Genomic DNA, 16,205 nt, shown 5'->3' with positions numbered 1-16,205 from the left:
CCTGTTGAAGACCATTTCTCCTGCTCTCAGCATTCTCCGATTGCCTGTAGTTATTTGTCTAGAGTTGAGGCCCCATGGGCTTTCCCTCTTCCATGTCAGCATGTCCATTGGTGCTGTCATTGTTCAGGTCTTGTGTAGGCAGCCATGTTCATGAGACTTCATGGGTGTGCCTGTTCCTCTGGATCTTGTAACCCTTCTCCTCCCTCTTCTGCAATGACTCTTGAGCCTTAGTGGCAGGAGTTGTGCTATAGATATATCAGTTGGGAATGGGCACCACACAATTTTTTGTTCTCGACATTTTGATTGGTTGTGATTTTTGTTAATGATCTCCATCTGTTACAAAGAAAAGTGTCTTGGATAAGGGGTAAGAACTACACTTATCTGTGAGTATAAAGATAGATATTTAGAATGCAGTTAGGGATTATGCTGGTTTAGTAAAATTGTGGTTGTAGGTTTTCCGCAGAGATCCATGACCTCACTTGACCCAGGTGGACAGGTTTCTAGTACCAGGCACAATTTCCCTCTTGTTGAACAGGCCTTAATGCCAATAAGAGAGCTGGTGGTTACTGCCAAAGGTGTATAAGCCACTCTGCACCCTTAGGGCTCTCATGTTGTGCTGGTCACTGTTGTATTTCATATTCATTGTAGCTGGGTAGGACTACTGGCTGCTTCCCTTCCTTGGAAGCCGCATGGTGCCTCCTGGTACATGAAAGCCAGTCTTCAGGTTCTCCTGGGATAGGGTTGTTATGGGCAGTGCAAAACCCACTTACTCTATCGTAATTCCTATGATTGGTTTACAAGCTATATCAGCTGAGGAGAGGTGGAAATGGGACATATTAAAGTACTGCAAGGTTTCCAATTACCAAGAGTTTGTCATTAAAAAAAAAAAAGATGTTTGATTTTGGTTGATTTCAGAGTCTTGGAAAGAGTTGTGGTTTTGGCAAACCCTTCCCACCTCCCCACCCCCCAGCATTCTCATTGTCAAAGAGGAGGAGTTTCTAGAGATCTTTGCATCAGCATTCCCACGGTACCCATGCTGTATTTCAGACCTTACTTCCTTTCATTTTCAAATGCTTTCTTAAGTCCTTCAGTTAACAAAAGTACGTTGAATTACTTGAACTTTAAGATGAGTGTTTCTAATTCTTAATACTCTCTTTGGTTGATGCCATGGATGGTGTCTGCAGCTTATTCCTGTATCTCTAAAGCTGTTTCTTCTCCAAAGGAACTTAGGTAGCTCCGGAGGTTTCCTTCTCCTTTTGACCGTTCTCTTCTGGTGGATTATGAACCCATCCCTTCTTTATCCTAGCATTCTCAGTGAGAATTTATGAGGTTGAATATTCTAATGTGTATATGTCTGAGCTCCCTTGATCAACACGATGCAGGAGGATTTTTCTCTCCTTAGTCACAGTGTTGCGAGTCCTGTGTTATTCCCTAACTTCAAACATGTCTCCTTAGTTAATGATGATAGTGAGGAAGACAATGATGACTCTGGGCTGATACCAACTGTGGAGGAAATCCCCGAGGAGGCAGCTTCCTTGACCATGAAAAGAGAAAATAGCCTTCGCCGAACACTGAGTCACAGGTAGCCCATGTATTCGGTTGGCAACTCTTACAGCTTCTTTAGTCCTGTTTGGTCTTTCTTCTTTCCGTGTGGACCTTCTCTCCACACAGAATGTATCTCAGGAACACTCTTGGCTCTTTGTTTCCTTGGGTGGGGGAAGGGCTAGGGCCATGGTGGTTCTCTAGCCCTCTGCTCTCAAAGCCCTTCGATGCCATGCCCACAGAGTGGCTGTGACACCTGCTTGTGGGAAGGTCCTTGGGAAGTGTCCCCTTGCTCAGGGTGCTTTCCTTTCTCTTCCTCAGCTCCAGGTCCAGTGGCAGGCACAGGAAGTCCCTCAAAAACTCCATGAAGATTAAGAACGTGACTGCCTTGAAGGAGAAGGAAGAACTAGTGAGAGGCCAAAAACTAATCAAGAAGGAATTTATGGAAACCGGGAAGGTAAACACTACACGCAGAAAAGTACTGCTAGTGGAGGGGAGGGGGAATCAGGCTTGGAATCTGCAAAAGTTTGGAAGTTAGTTGAAACTTAAACACGTATCTACTAGAGCAACATGTTTGCAAATCTTCAAATTCAGTGTTTAAATGCAAACAGAAACAGAGACTTTCCAGAAAAGCATGTCTCAGGGCTGGAGAGATGACTCAGCAGTTAAGGCTGCTCTTCCAAAGGTCCTGAGTTCAATTCCCAGCACCACATGGCAGCTCACAGTCAGATGCCCTGATGCTCTCTCCTCATTCACCTGCATACATCCAGATAAAGCACCTATATATATAAAGAGTAAATCTTTTTTTTTTTTTTTTTTGGTTTTTGGAGACAGGGTTTCTCTGTGGCTTTGGAGCCTGTCCTGGAACTAGCTCTGTAGACCAGGCTGGTCTCGAACTCACAGAGATCCACCTGCCTCTGCCTCCCGAGTGCTGGGATTAAAGGCGTGCGCCACCACCGCCCGGCCAAGAGTAAATCTTTTAAAAAGAAAAAGAAGAATGAAGGATGAATGTTTGATTCTACTCTTATGTGTGGAGAACAACAAAATTAATCTGAAGGACAGTTGTCGGTGCTAGGAAACACTCATACATCAGACCCAGAGCACTTGACGCAAATCAACGAAACTTAAAGCCACAAATTCCAAGGTCTTAGTAAATTCTGACCTCTCCACTCTGTTTTATGTATTTTGTTCATCACATTTAAATGCTTATTCATAACCTGGTGGATGTTCACCTCGCGTCATACTTAGCATTGATATATTATCCTGGCCACATGTGGGAATGGTGATCACAGACTATTAAACGCTGCTTCCCACTTTTCCAGGGGACATCACTTCTCGAGTTAGTGAGCCAGAACCCCATAACTAACAGCAGCTTGTGGGGAAAAGTTTGCTTCTTTTAATCTTATACTTCCACTTCCAATGTAAGATCTTGCTCATCACTGAGGTAAGTCAAGGCAGGAACTCAAGCAGGGCAGGAATCTGGAGGTAGGAGCTCAAGCAGAAGCCATGGAGGAAGGTTGCTGCCTGGCTTGTGCCTCATGGCTTGCTCGGCCTGCTTTCTTATAGCACTCAGCCCTACAGCCCAGCAGTGGCACTGCCCACAGTGACCTGAGCCACCCACATCAGTTGTCAACCCAAAAACACAGCACAAGCTTCTCTGCAGGCCAGTCTGGTGGAGGCATTTTCTCAACTGAGGATCCCTTGACAAGAATGATTCTAGCTTATGTCCAGTTGTGTAGCCAGCACAGCCCTCCTTGTGGTTAGTTTTCTATAACGTCTTACCCAAAGCCCTTAGGGTACTGTTGATGGTGTCTTTGCAGGTAAAGTTCTCCATCTACATGAAATACCTACAATCAGTAGGATGGTGCTCGATAACCTTTATCGTCTTGGGCTTTGCATTGTACTCTATTTCTTCTATTGGATCTAACCTCTGGCTGAGTGCTTGGACCAGTGACTCTCAACACTTGAATGGCTCTAACTATCCAACTTCTCAGAGGGACATGAGAATTGGAGTCTTTGCAGCTCTGGGAATGGCACAAGGTATGTCTGATGGCTAGAGGAGACATCTTCATGGACCTTGGAAATCTCCTCCAACTCAAGAAATCCTTTGCTGCTGTATCCAAGGCACAGATCCCCAGGAGTCTGTGGCATGGGGCTGACCATATCGGTTCTATTTCCAGGCATCTTTGTGCTTGCTGCAACTCTCTGGAGTGTGTTTGCTTGTAACTATTCGTCAAAAACTTTGCACAAGCAGCTGCTCATCAACATCCTTCGAGCACCCATGAGCTTTTTTGATACAACTCCCACAGGCCGGATTGTGAACAGATTTGCTGGTGTAAGTATCTCAACACATTGGGGTGCTTAGATGCTGAGGGTCTTTCTGATTTTGATAAAAGAGAGTCCTCTCCCAACTCTGCAGTTTGAGTTCTTGATCTACTTAGCATGCAAATATTTCTGGGATACTTCTTGTGAGGTCTCAAGAATCCTAGGGGTGAACATCTCTGGCCTTTCAGTAGCTCACCCTCTAGTGAAGGAGAAAAATCAAAGGAAAGAAGGATTGTGATATGATTAGAAAACAGCAATAGCATGTGCAGAGGTGTCCTGCGGGGACAAAGGAATGGCAGAGAAAGAATACTAGTTCAGCCTGGATAGCAAGGATGGGAAATGTCAGAAAAGGCGAGACTTGAGTTAAATCACTACAGTAAGAGAAATAGTGAGGGCTGTCGTGGGGAGGGGAGTGGGCAGTAGAAGCGGGGAGAGGAGGGTCATTCTGCAGAAAAGCATAAGTGAAAACACACTCACTGTTCATAAAGTTAATAAAAAAGAACCGTAGGAAAAATCTTTCCTTAGCCTCCATTCCTAAAACTTCTACGTTTGATGCTTCGATAACCTCTGAGGTGGGTCTGAGTTTTGGGCCGAGATATCTGTATGTGTGTTCTCAGATACTGCTTCCATCTGCATAGGTTCCTTTCCCACCGTCAGTTGAGTCCTTTCAACGAGCCTAGTACCACGAGATGTGAAAATGGCTCCCTTCATGGGTAGACCTAATTCACTGGTTCATTTAAACACATCTGAAAGGGAAGTTTTAGGACTTGGGGCAGGATCCAGGCAATTCTGAATGATTCTAAAGCCCCTTCAGCACAGCTTTTGGTTATGGTCTTAAGGAAGGGAAGAAACATTCTATAAGATATAAAACTAGCTCTGGGTCCTTGGTTATTTGATCTGCATTGGCTATGTGAAGGGTGCGTCATAGCCTTCAGTGAGGACCTGGGGACAGAGCAATTGCTTTGAATGTAGACAGGTGGCCGTTCCCAGTTCTCTTCTTCCTGCAGGGTAGAAATAGTGAACATGTCATTGGAGACTGCTTAAATAGGCTATCTGCTGGTCAGTGGAAAGTAAAAGGCACACACTTAGGATGAAGATATTTCTCAGAAGAATTTTATAAACATTTTAGTCTTTCTAATGTCATAATATGTATGGTTCATCTTCTGGGAAAGGACACAGAGGGCTTCCTGTGAGTTAGTTGGGCTACAGTCAGATTTGCTGCCTACTTCTACTTCAAAGATAAAACTCATAATCATATAGTAAGTTTTGTTGGAGAGGTATTATCTCAGGCCTATGAGGAAATTTGATGTGAGGTCTTCCAGAAACAGTGACTAAGTCCTTAAGAGAAGAGAGAAAGGAAGACAAAAGAGGTAGAGAGTCTGTCCTAAGTAGGGATCAAAAATGATCTTCGTCGGACTGACAGCTAATGGGGGTTTCACCAGCCCTGGGCGTGGCTAACATGTGCATGCTGATGTAGAACTTGGGAGCTAAACTAGATTCAGAAGCCATGCCCAATTCAGAACTCTCCTGGGAGGCTAGTATCCCTGGCAAATATGGGAAATTCCAGAAATAATTTGGACTTGCCTTAGTACGCACATATAACTAATATAGAGAATTAATATAATCCTCCAGGAAAGCTGGGCAAGGACAACCCAAGATATAAGCAAGGCTTTCTGAGTGTGTTCCAAATCATCCACCCCTCTGTTAGTTTTCCCAACTTATTTCACATGACATAAGACAGTGTGGTGGTTAAACCCGTCGTTTACCTTGGGTTCCTGGGTTGGGACACTGAGAAGCCAGGAGATGCATTCAGCCCCCTTCGCCTCTTCCCTGGAAACCCTATGTTTGGCAGAGGAAACAACTTCCCAGCACATGAGGAGTCCTTAAGTAAAGGTGGAGACAAAGCTTGTGGGACAGAGTTTAAATAAACGTCTTCAAGGCCTGTTATGTGCTGGATGCTCTCCTGGGCACTAGGATCACAAGCTATAATGAGTTGGTTTGGCTAGGGGGTTTCTCTGAGAGGCTCTGGTAGTTTACAGAGTGTGGTTTAATGAAGAGGATGAAGGGTGGAAATCCAGCACAAAAACTGAAAAAGCTGAAGATTATTGCCAGATATATTTGTAAGAATTCGAAAAAATAAGGGATTCACAGAAGTGTGGATAGTTATTGGAGAGACCAGTAGAATCTATTACACAGGGGTGACCTGAGGAGATTGAACGACAAAAAAGCCTTGCATTCCAGCGGGGGCCAGGAAGAAGAGCAACGTCTCAGAAGTCCTTGGCTCACTGTCTCTCCTCCTCGCCCTGCAGGATATCTCCACTGTGGACGACTTGCTCCCCCAGACTCTGCGGAGCTGGGTGATGTGCTTGTTTGGCATAATCAGCACTCTCGTTATGATCTGCATGGCCACTCCCATCTTCGCCGTCGTCATCATTCCCCTTGGCATCATTTATGTGTCTGTTCAGGTAAGTTTGGGTGCAGCTAGGTCTCCCTTCCGCTCTGGTTTTGAAGTTGTTGAGGCTCTTTTGTGTTTGCTGTTGGTCACTCTTCCCAGCATCCTGGAAAGCCCGGGGGCTACCTAAAGCTCGATTGCCGGCGTCAGTGAGTGTGGACCACAGCATATGGCACCCTACACTGCTCTCCAGAGAGCTTAAGTGAGAGACATGTGTTTGGATTCAAGACTGTTTGAGGGGTGGGAATATAGCTTGGTGGCAGGACACTTGGCTAGCACTGAGAGGGGATGGGATGGGGTGGAGGGGGAAAGAAAGGAGGGAGAGAAGAGAGATGACATGTTCATAGTTCCATAAGGGCCCCTGTCTTAGGGTTCTGTTGCTGTGATATTCACCATGACCAAAACAGCTTGGGGAGGAGAGAGTTTGTTTCAGCTCCTGCCTCTCAGGTCACAACCGTCACACTGGGGGAAGTCAGGCCAGGAAGTCAAACAGGGCAGAAAGCTGGAGAGGGAACTGAAGCCTTCCATAGAGGAATGCTGTTGATGGGTTTGTTCTTCCTGGCTTGCTCTGCCTGCTTCCCTTCACCACCCAGGGCCACCTGCCCAGGTACCAGCCACAGTAGGTGGGGCCCTTCTACATCAATCATAAACCAAGAAAATACCCTACTGACTTACCTACAGGCTAATTTATGGAGATACTGTCTCAATTAAGATTCCCTCTTCCCAGACATGTCCAGGTTTGTATCAAGTTGACAAAAACAGCCAGCACCCCACCACATACACACGAGTTAGGTCATTTCCAGGGGATTGTGTGGGCTGCTTCTTCCCTTGTCTTGAAAGGGCATAACTACTTGGGGATGTCCTTATGCGGGGGCTGGATCTCATTTCACTTCAGGGTGTTTCTAGTTTCATTGGCATGTCTGTGGGTGTCGCAAGTTCCAGCGCAACAGTCTTCCCAGAAGACTGGACTAAGTAGAATAATTTCCTGCCCCAAATAAAAATCTTTTTCTTTTTTTCACTTTTTTTTCCCAAATAAATTTTTTTTCTTTTTTTCTCTTTTTTTCCCAAATAAAAATTTATGAGAAAAAGGAGGCTATAAAGAGATTGCTTTGCTGCAAGTTGCCTTTCTTATTTAAAATGAATTAATTTTATTTGGCGTGTTGTGTGTGTGTGTGTGCATGTGTGTGCTGTATGTCAGTGTGCACAGGTGCATGTGTGGACGTCTGCCAGCAGCTTTGCAGAGTCAGTTTTCTTTTTGTTATGTGAGTTCTGGGAATCCAGCTCTGTTGTCGAGTTTGCAGGATATGAGCTTTAACCCGCTGAGCCATCTCACCAGCCCCCTCCTCCCACCCAACGGGGGGGGGGGATTGTGTGATGAACTTACAGGAACTCTACAGTGCCCGCGTAGAGTTCTGCAAGTACATAGCCATGTTCTCAACAGCCTCTTGGCTGTTCATAACAAATCGCCAAAGAAGGTGGGACCATATGCAGAAACTGAGACGTAGCATTTTGCGCTCTGACTCTCAAATGCTCAGTTTTTCCTTCAACAAATTCTCACAGGTCCCCTTAGCACCGCGAACCTATTCACCTTGCCTCTCACCTATGGGCATTTGCCTGCATTCTCTCACGACCAGTCCAGGTCTTCCACCGCGACGCTCCGCATGCCCTCAGGATTACCCTTACCACACACCATGGAGCCACAGTTTTGGTCAATCTCCATTTTAATCCCAACTTCAGCATTCTCTACTATTTTTAAAAGATTTGTTTATTTTATTTTATGTGGGTGCATGTTTTGCCTGTGTTATATGCACACGTACCAGCTGCGTGTCTGGTGCCCACAGAACTGGAGTTACAGACTTTGTGAACCACTATGTGGGTACTGGGAACTGAACCCAGTACCTCTGCAAAAACAACAAGTTTTCTTAACTACGGAACCATCTTCCCCTACTTTATATACTCCTTGTGTCCCAGCATCTTTTACAAAATCGTCTTGGTAACCATTTCTCTAGCCAGTCCAGAAATTTCTGTCTGGATAGCCTGTGAAGGGCTAAGGAAAGAGATGGGTCTGACAGCCCAGCTCCTCCCGAGGGCTGAGGAAAGAGATGGGTCTGACAGCCCAGCTCCTCCCGAGGGTCAGAAACGCACATCTCTAAGGCTGCAGCGGAGTCACCTCAGTTCAGCTCCCTCTGCTCCCCGCCATGCTAGTCTTCCTGTCTGGATGTGAGCCACAGTCATCAAGTGACAAATGTCGGGCCAAGGCCAGAAAGAAAGAAGTAAACGCATGCTTGATGGTTGTGTGACTAGCTGACCCTTGGTGTTTCTGTTCAGGTGTTTTATGTGGCTACTTCCCGCCAGCTGAAAAGACTGGACTCTGTCACCAGGTCCCCAATCTATTCTCACTTCAGCGAGACTGTTTCGGGTCTGCCCGTCATCCGTGCTTTCCAGCACCAGCAGCGTTTCCTAACCAACAGCGAGAAACTGGTCGACATCAACCAGAAATGCGTCTTCTCCTGGATCACCTCCAACAGGTGAGGCCTCCCTTAAGGGTTTCCTCCAAGGTATGTTTCAGGGTTTTGCATGTTTGACTTTTGGCACCGGAGGGCAGCATAGCCAGTGGTATAAAGTTCATTCTGACCACATGCACACACGCCTCTCATGTTGTTTAAGTAGAAAGGAGAAAGCACAAACTTTGGAGTTGGAGACAGGTTCTCCATCCCAGGTCTCCACCGACCAAGTTAGGCAAATTGCCTTGGCCTCTCTAAGGAAAATAGTAATTTTTTTTTTTCTCAATGGTTAGAATACAACATGTCTTACAGTTACGGTGAAAGTCACGTGACATTTGTGAGTATCTGGAAACTCAAGTAGTGTGCACATACTGGGTGAATTGAACAATATCTGTTTGGTTTCCCGAGAGTCGAGTTGAGATTCTTCATAGACATGGCATTCTTTTTAGGGCGACAGAAGAAGCAGAGGCGTGAGGAGAGTTAGGGATTTGTAGGTGAAAACATTGGTGACAAGAAATGAAAAGGGAGGGTGGGAGGGGAGGGGGAGGAAGGAACGGGAGGAGTGGGGGAAATGTATAACTCAATTAAAAACAAAGTATTTAAAAAAGAAAGAAAATAAATAAGTAAAAACATAAAAAAGGGGGAAAAGAAAAGAAAAAGAAAGAAAAGAAAAGGTTACCTGAGCAGACTAGGAATCAATAGACCATGGCAAGCAGTTAGGTATGCCATTGAAAGAGGTTAGGGGAGGTAAAATTCCTAGGTGGCTTGCAGGATACCTTGTGATGTTAAGGGCAGGCTAGTGAGGATCAGTTAGTTGGCACACTGCAAGCTCAGAGGTTTGATTTTTTAGAGACTGTCCAAGAAGGAAAGACTTCTGAGTAAACCCAATGATCCTTATTGTAGTACCTGCTAGAATTATTGATACAAATTTAGCTAAGTATATTTGATTTGAGAAGGCTAACTTTCATGAATGATGTTAAACTATGCATACCTCACTTCCCTAGGAAGTTCAGTTTATCTCCCCGTGACCAATTCACACCTAACTTGTTTCCACTCTCAGTTTTTCTCCACTTGAAACAGGTACTCAGACTCTAGCTCTCTGTGGATCCACTAGGCCTTTGCTTCCTTATGCTAATCAAATGCAATCACCATTCATTTAAAAACGCAGCTGCTTGTCAGGCTGCTGGCTCCGGGCTTTAATCCCAGCAGAGGCAGGCAGATCTCTGTGAGTTAGAGGCCAACCTGGTCTCCATGGCAAGCTCCGAGCCAGCCAAAGGCTGCATAGTGACACCCTGTCTGTCTCAAAGAAAAGAAAAAGAAACGCAGATGCTTAGCTCATATGTGGTCCTTGAATCAGAATCTCCTCCATAATGTCTAAGGATATTTTAGATGAATTTGTATGTTTTATTTTCAGCGCTTACCCTATTTAATTTTTATAGCTTGGTACTTTGGGGAATATTGCATTGTAGGATTCCTTTAGTTTAGAAAACTCTTTTAGACCCTTTAAAATGCTACTTATTTCCCTCAAAAGTCAACTTATTGGGTTATTAAGAATTTAAGTATTTCTAAATCAAATTGAAGTAGCTCCTAAGAGCACAGTATACCAGTCAAGCCCTCTAAGAATGATTTTTTTATTTTAAATTTTTTATTCATTTTACATACCAAACACAGTTTCCCCTCCTTCCCTCCTTCCTGCCTCCCCACCTCCACTCCTCAGAGAGGATAAAGCCTCCCATGGGGAGCCAACAAAGCCTGGCACATCAAGTTAAGGCAGGACCAAGCCCCTCCCCACTGCATCAAGGCTGAGCAAGGTATCCCACCATAGGGAATGGCTCCAAAAAGCCAATTCATATGCCAGAGATAAATCCTGGTCCCACTGCCAGAGGTCCCACAGACAGACCAAGCCATATAAATGTCATCCACATTCAGAGGGCCTAGTTCAGTCCCACACAGGGTCCTCAGCTGTCAGTCTAGAGTCCATGAGCTCCCACTAGCCGGGGTCCGCTATCTCTGTGGGTTTCCCCATCATAATCTTGGATCACCCCTCCAGCTCCCACCCCCAGCCCTCATGCTCATATAATCCCTCCTCTGGCTCTTCCACTGCTCTCCAGGATCTCGACCCCAGTGCTTGGCTGTGGATCCCTCTGCATCTGCTTCCACCAGTTACTGAATGACGGTTCTGTAGTGATAATTAGGGTAACCACCAATCTGATTACAGGAGAAGGCCAACTCAGTCACCCTCTCCACTATTGCTAGGAGTCTTAGCTGGGGTCATCCTTGTGGACTGATGCACATTTCCCTATGTCCAGGTTTCTCCCTAGCCCCATAGTGACCCCTTCTATCAAGATATCTCTCTCATTGCTCTCCCTCTCTGTTCCTCCCCTAATTCGACCATCCCTGTCCCCAGCGTTTTATGGGCTCCCCAGTTCCTGGTTCAGATGAGTGAGTAGAGACTAATGACACCTCTCTTTCTGGTTCTGTTGCTCTACAGGTGGCTTGCAATTCGTCTGGAGCTGGTTGGAAACTTGGTTGTCTTCTTTTCAGCCTTGTTTCTGGTTATCTATAAAGATACCTTAACCGGGGACGCTGTGGGCTTTGTTCTGTCCAATGCCCTCAATGTAAGTCTGAAGTCTTGGCTAAGTCAATCTTCATTGTTGTTGTTGTTTTGTTTTGTTTTGATATGGAATTTCTCTGTGTAGCCCTGGCTATGTTAGAATTCACTCTGTAGACCAGGTTGGGCTCAAACTCAGAGATCCCTCCACCTCTGCCTCCTGAGTGCTGGGTCTAAAAGCATGAGCCACCACCACCCAGCAAGTCTGAGAACCCATGTCTTTTATTATTTCTCATCCAAAAGGACTAGGAAGACTGGGCTCAAACCCTGACTCCACATCTTTACCCATAGGTACATTCCTTACCTCATTTAAGTGAGCACCAGAACTGTCTGGCAAAATGGGCACAACTCTTACTGTTCTTATGACTTAAAAAAGGCAATTTTTATATGTTTCTACTTAAGGGTTTCTTATCTTTTTGCCTTCTTCATTGGTTCTAATCAACAAAGATTATTATTTCTTATCCAGAATATAGTTGTAATCAGAAAATCCTTTGGACAAAAAACTCCTGAGTTGGCGTCTCTTATATCACAGAACAAGTAAAACAAATTGTTATAGGGAGCCTGAGAGAAACACGTGTGACTCTCGGTGCAGTGCCCAGCACAGCAGGGATGCACGCTGGTACTTTACTTCCCAGCATCTGAGCAGTGGCCAGCACTACAGCTACTGTCCCAGAGGTTTGCACGGCCACAAATGTGCTCTATATCTGACTGTCTTCATTAGACATCAGTGAGGCCCATGATAGCGCACCCCAAACAATGTCGTTCTCCAGAGTCACTTTGGTTCTTTGTGCCACTTCCCTTTCTCCTCCAGGACAGCCAAGGCAGAGTCAGGACACCCTTAGATGAAAGGAAAGTCTAATTCCGTAACTACAGTTACGTGTGGTTCAACCCATACAAAGTTATTACTCGAAGTCACCATGGTCCTATCCTGTATCGTGGGCCTTCCTCTCTCTAGCTGCCGTTCCCTCCCCAAAACTCCTGTGCAGATGTGCAAACTCCAGTTTCCTCTCCTGAAAGAAGCTCCTCTCTGAGTGGTCCTTGTATTGTAGACTGGCCTGCACCATGACGAATCTCTGATTTGTGGTTGGATACGGTTGTGTGGTAGTGGGGAGACATCCAGAGTTTGTGTAAAGGAAGACATGGGTCCATAGGGCTATCCCACCTTGATGGCTAAGAGTGAGGTCAGAGATAGAAGGCAGCGTTTTTGAAAGCCTTTTCATGCCCCGAGTCTTTCCTCATGGTATCCCCCAACTGTAGAGTGCCGTCTACAACAGTTCCATAAATAGCGCTAGTTTGCAGGAGACCTGAACTCTGGTACCACCTTACCAAGAGCCGGCCTCCTCAGCCGAGCGTTAGTCCGGAACTGTTCAAAGTTCACATTGCCCTTTTGTGAGCACCATGTAGGTTAGCACTCAACTGTTACCCAGCCAGTCAGTGCACGGGTCTTATTTCTCAGCTAAGTAAATAAGAATTCAGTAAGAATTGTCTTTTTATATTACCTCAGTCCTGAATGTAAAGGAACCTCCCAGTTTACCTTGTGCTACGGCTGATTAACTGAGCTAGTTTCTCAGCCTTAGGGTTTTGTTTTCCATTGTTTTTGTTTTGGTGTGTGTGTGTGTGTTTATGTGTGTGTTTGGTATAATTTTTTTCTTCTGTAGATCACACAAACCCTGAATTGGCTGGTGAGGATGACGTCAGAAGCAGAGACCAACATTGTGGCTGTTGAGAGAATAGATGAATACATAAATGTGGAAAATGAGGTAAAAATTAGTGAAACTCAGAAGAATCCCATGAAATTCTTTTGAGAGGACATTTTCATTTTTAAAAACACCTTGAGTGGGTTAGTGTTGTCTCCCCACCCCCCACCCCGCCGCCTTGATATTTTGAGACACGGTTTCTCTGTGTAGCTTTGGAGTCTATAGGGTGGCCTCAAACTTACAGAACTCTGTCTGCCTCTGCCTCCTGAGATTAAAGGCATGCACCACCACCACCCACCTTAATCATATTCTTTTTTAAGATTTATTTCTTTATTATGTATACAGTGTTCTGCCTACACACCAGAAGAAGGCATCAGATCTCATTACAGATGGTTGTGAGCCATCATGTGGTTGCTGGGAATTGAACCCAGGACCTCTGGAAGAACTATGAGTGCTCTTAACCTCTGAGCCATCTCTCTGGCACCATCATGTCGTTTTAAAGCCTCCCTTACTCTAACTCAAAGGACTTAATCTCCTCAAATGTAAGACTAGGAAATGATTTAGTAAATGCAGTGTCTTTCTGGAAATTCATAGAGCAATCTTGCAGGATAGCCCTTCTTCATTGAATAAACTTAGAGCCCTCTGGAAGAGAAAAGCCCCTCTCACTCAGCTACTGGGCCCTGCTACCTTTCTGTCATGTGACACGAGTCTCATGACAACTGTTTGTTTGCTGAGCTGCTACTGTGCCCACCTCTCCTCATCCTCTCCCTTTGCTAGGCACCCTGGGTGACCGATAAGAGGCCTCCAGCAGATTGGCCCAGCAAAGGTGAGATCCAGTTTAACAACTATCAAGTACGGTATCGGCCTGAGCTGGATCTGGTACTGAAAGGGATCTCTTGCCACATCAAGAGCACTGAGAAGGTAGGTGATGAAGACAGCTCTGGAGAGTTCTGGCTGTCAGGCCTCGTCAGCAGAAAGTGTCTGGCACAATCATTTGGGTGCAGGGAGACGGTTAGGGTACTTCCTGCAGTCTGGGAGCATGTAAGGAATATAATAACGGGCTGGATCCTGCCTCCCTGCTGGCCCATCCCCTGAGGGTATAATGTGTGGTGAAGAACCTGGGAAAGAAAGGGGGAGCATCAGGCCTGGAGGGGGAATTGTTGAGAAAAATGGTGTAGATGACTGTCCATAAGGAGGGAATTACCTAGTGTTTCTCCTGGTCTGTGAAGCTGAGTACCCTTCCTATAGAGCTCTTGTTCGCCACAGTTTGGGGTCTAATGTGGACACATCAACCAGTCTAGACAAGGAGGCTGAGAACCAGGTTTCTCTTCCGGTGACAAGTCTTTCCTTCTTTCCACTGAAGAACAAAACAAAAACAAACAAACCTAGCTCTTCCCTCAGCAGCACGTGTAGTAAAATTAGAGCAGCACAGAGATTAGCATGGCTCCTGAGCAAGGAGGACACGAAAGTCTGTGACGTGTTCCATAGGTGGCTAAGGGATGCTGGGAATGGGAGAGATGGTCTTCCCCAGGGAAGAGCACACTAAAGGTTATTCAACACCAGCTGATCGTATCCGACAACATAACACAAGTACCATTATGCAGATTGAGCAGGTTATATTTAGGAATATATGTGTGTGTTCATATGCATATGTGTGTGTATATATGTGTATATATATATATATATACATGTAAGCATGTAGCAACAATGAATGAAAAAGGCAATGGGTTTGTAAAAGATCATGGATTGGTAACGGTTTGGAGGGAAGAAAGGAAAGGATAAATGATGTAATTAAATTTTATTTCAAAAAAAGAAGTAAGAAAAATTTAAGTTAGTACGTTTTATTTATTTATGTTGTGAGTTTGCATGTGCCCGTGTGTGCATGCACGTGCACAGATGTGAAGAGCAGAGGATAGCTGTTCCATCATGTGGGTCCAGGGATTGCACTCGGGTCATCTGGCTTGGCAACAAATGCCGTTACTACTGCTTTTCCTTTCCAAAGGAAGGGTTTTTTTCCCTCTACTTAAAAAAAATTAAAAGGAATAAAGCTATAATTTCCAAGATTAATTGTAACAACAACAACAACAGCTGAGAGCTTGTCTGTTTTTTCCAGTCACTGTTTTCAGCCCACAGCTACTGAGGAGGAGTGTGAGAGAAACCATTTGTTTCTGACATCTGGGAAATCTTTTCTCTCATCAAGACTAAAAGCCATTTTATATGTTTGATATAAGGTGTTTTGTCTTTCTTTCTTTCTTTCTTTCTTTCTTCCTGTTCCACCTGTGACTATCACAGTATGGCTATACAGGGTAACTTTTCTCCAAGAACTGCATGTGACCCAGATGTATATGAACTCTGTTCACAGGTTGGTGTGGTGGGCAGGACCGGAGCTGGGAAGTCATCCCTCACAAACTGCCTCTTCAGAATCTTAGAGTCTGCAGGCGGCCAGATCATCATTGATGGAGTAGATATCGCTTCTATCGGACTGCACGACCTTCGCGGGAAGCTGACCATCATCCCCCAGGTCAGCCCTAGAACTTACTCTAACACACACAGGAGAGAAACACTGACAGGAACTCAACCAACATACAACTCGCATGGCTGCATTAGTTACTCTTCTTGTCACTGGACCTGACGAGAAGCGACTTACGGGAGGAAGGGTGATTTGGGCTCACGGTTTGAGAAGGGACATGGTCCATCGTGGTGGGAAGGATAGCAACGTGAGTGTACCCACCAAATAGAGATGAGAGCTTGTGCTCGACTGTGTTTTTCCTTTCGCCTCCGTTTAAGACCCTACCTCGTGGAAATAGTGCGGCTGGTGTTTAAGGTGTCTTCCAGGCTCAGTTTACCCAATCTAGATACTCCCTCTCAAATACCTCCAGGAGTCTGTTTCCTAGATGGTTCTAGACCCTGTTGACTATCAGGGTTCAATTTCGCACCGGGATTCCAGACTAATCCCCTAAGACCCTGCTTCCAAGAAGAGCTCTGAACTTTGCGCTTTCTTTGTGGCTGCCAGAATTGACCGGTAGGGGGCAGCAACACAACAGCAGTCAAATAGAGCAGATGATTATTTGGCG

The 16,205-nt window shown here is 45.3% G+C and overlaps 1 protein-coding gene across 1 annotated transcript in view; it reads left to right on the top strand.

Annotated features, from left to right (window-relative positions):
* The window catches only part of Abcc2 (ATP binding cassette subfamily C member 2), a 60,638-nt gene that overhangs the window by 36,285 nt on the left and 8,148 nt on the right, over nucleotides 1–16,205 (top strand). Inside the window, exons 20-29 of the mRNA XM_041661918.1 lie at nucleotides 1,456–1,582; nucleotides 1,864–1,999; nucleotides 3,363–3,582; nucleotides 3,723–3,877; nucleotides 6,177–6,332; nucleotides 8,648–8,847; nucleotides 11,315–11,441; nucleotides 13,093–13,194; nucleotides 13,909–14,052; nucleotides 15,494–15,652. Of these exons, the coding sequence (XP_041517852.1) occupies nucleotides 1,456–1,582; nucleotides 1,864–1,999; nucleotides 3,363–3,582; nucleotides 3,723–3,877; nucleotides 6,177–6,332; nucleotides 8,648–8,847; nucleotides 11,315–11,441; nucleotides 13,093–13,194; nucleotides 13,909–14,052; nucleotides 15,494–15,652 (1,526 nt within the window). The remainder of the gene's footprint in view (nucleotides 1–1,455; nucleotides 1,583–1,863; nucleotides 2,000–3,362; nucleotides 3,583–3,722; nucleotides 3,878–6,176; nucleotides 6,333–8,647; nucleotides 8,848–11,314; nucleotides 11,442–13,092; nucleotides 13,195–13,908; nucleotides 14,053–15,493; nucleotides 15,653–16,205) is intronic.

Source organism: Microtus oregoni, unplaced genomic scaffold, assembly GCF_018167655.1.
Source record: "Microtus oregoni isolate MIOR12 unplaced genomic scaffold, Mior012 000012F_ref0000307, whole genome shotgun sequence".
In the NCBI taxonomy this organism is placed as follows: Eukaryota; Metazoa; Chordata; class Mammalia; order Rodentia; family Cricetidae; genus Microtus; species Microtus oregoni.
The sequence above is the reverse complement of the archived record's forward strand: the minus strand, read 5'-3'. Positions and strand labels throughout refer to the sequence as shown.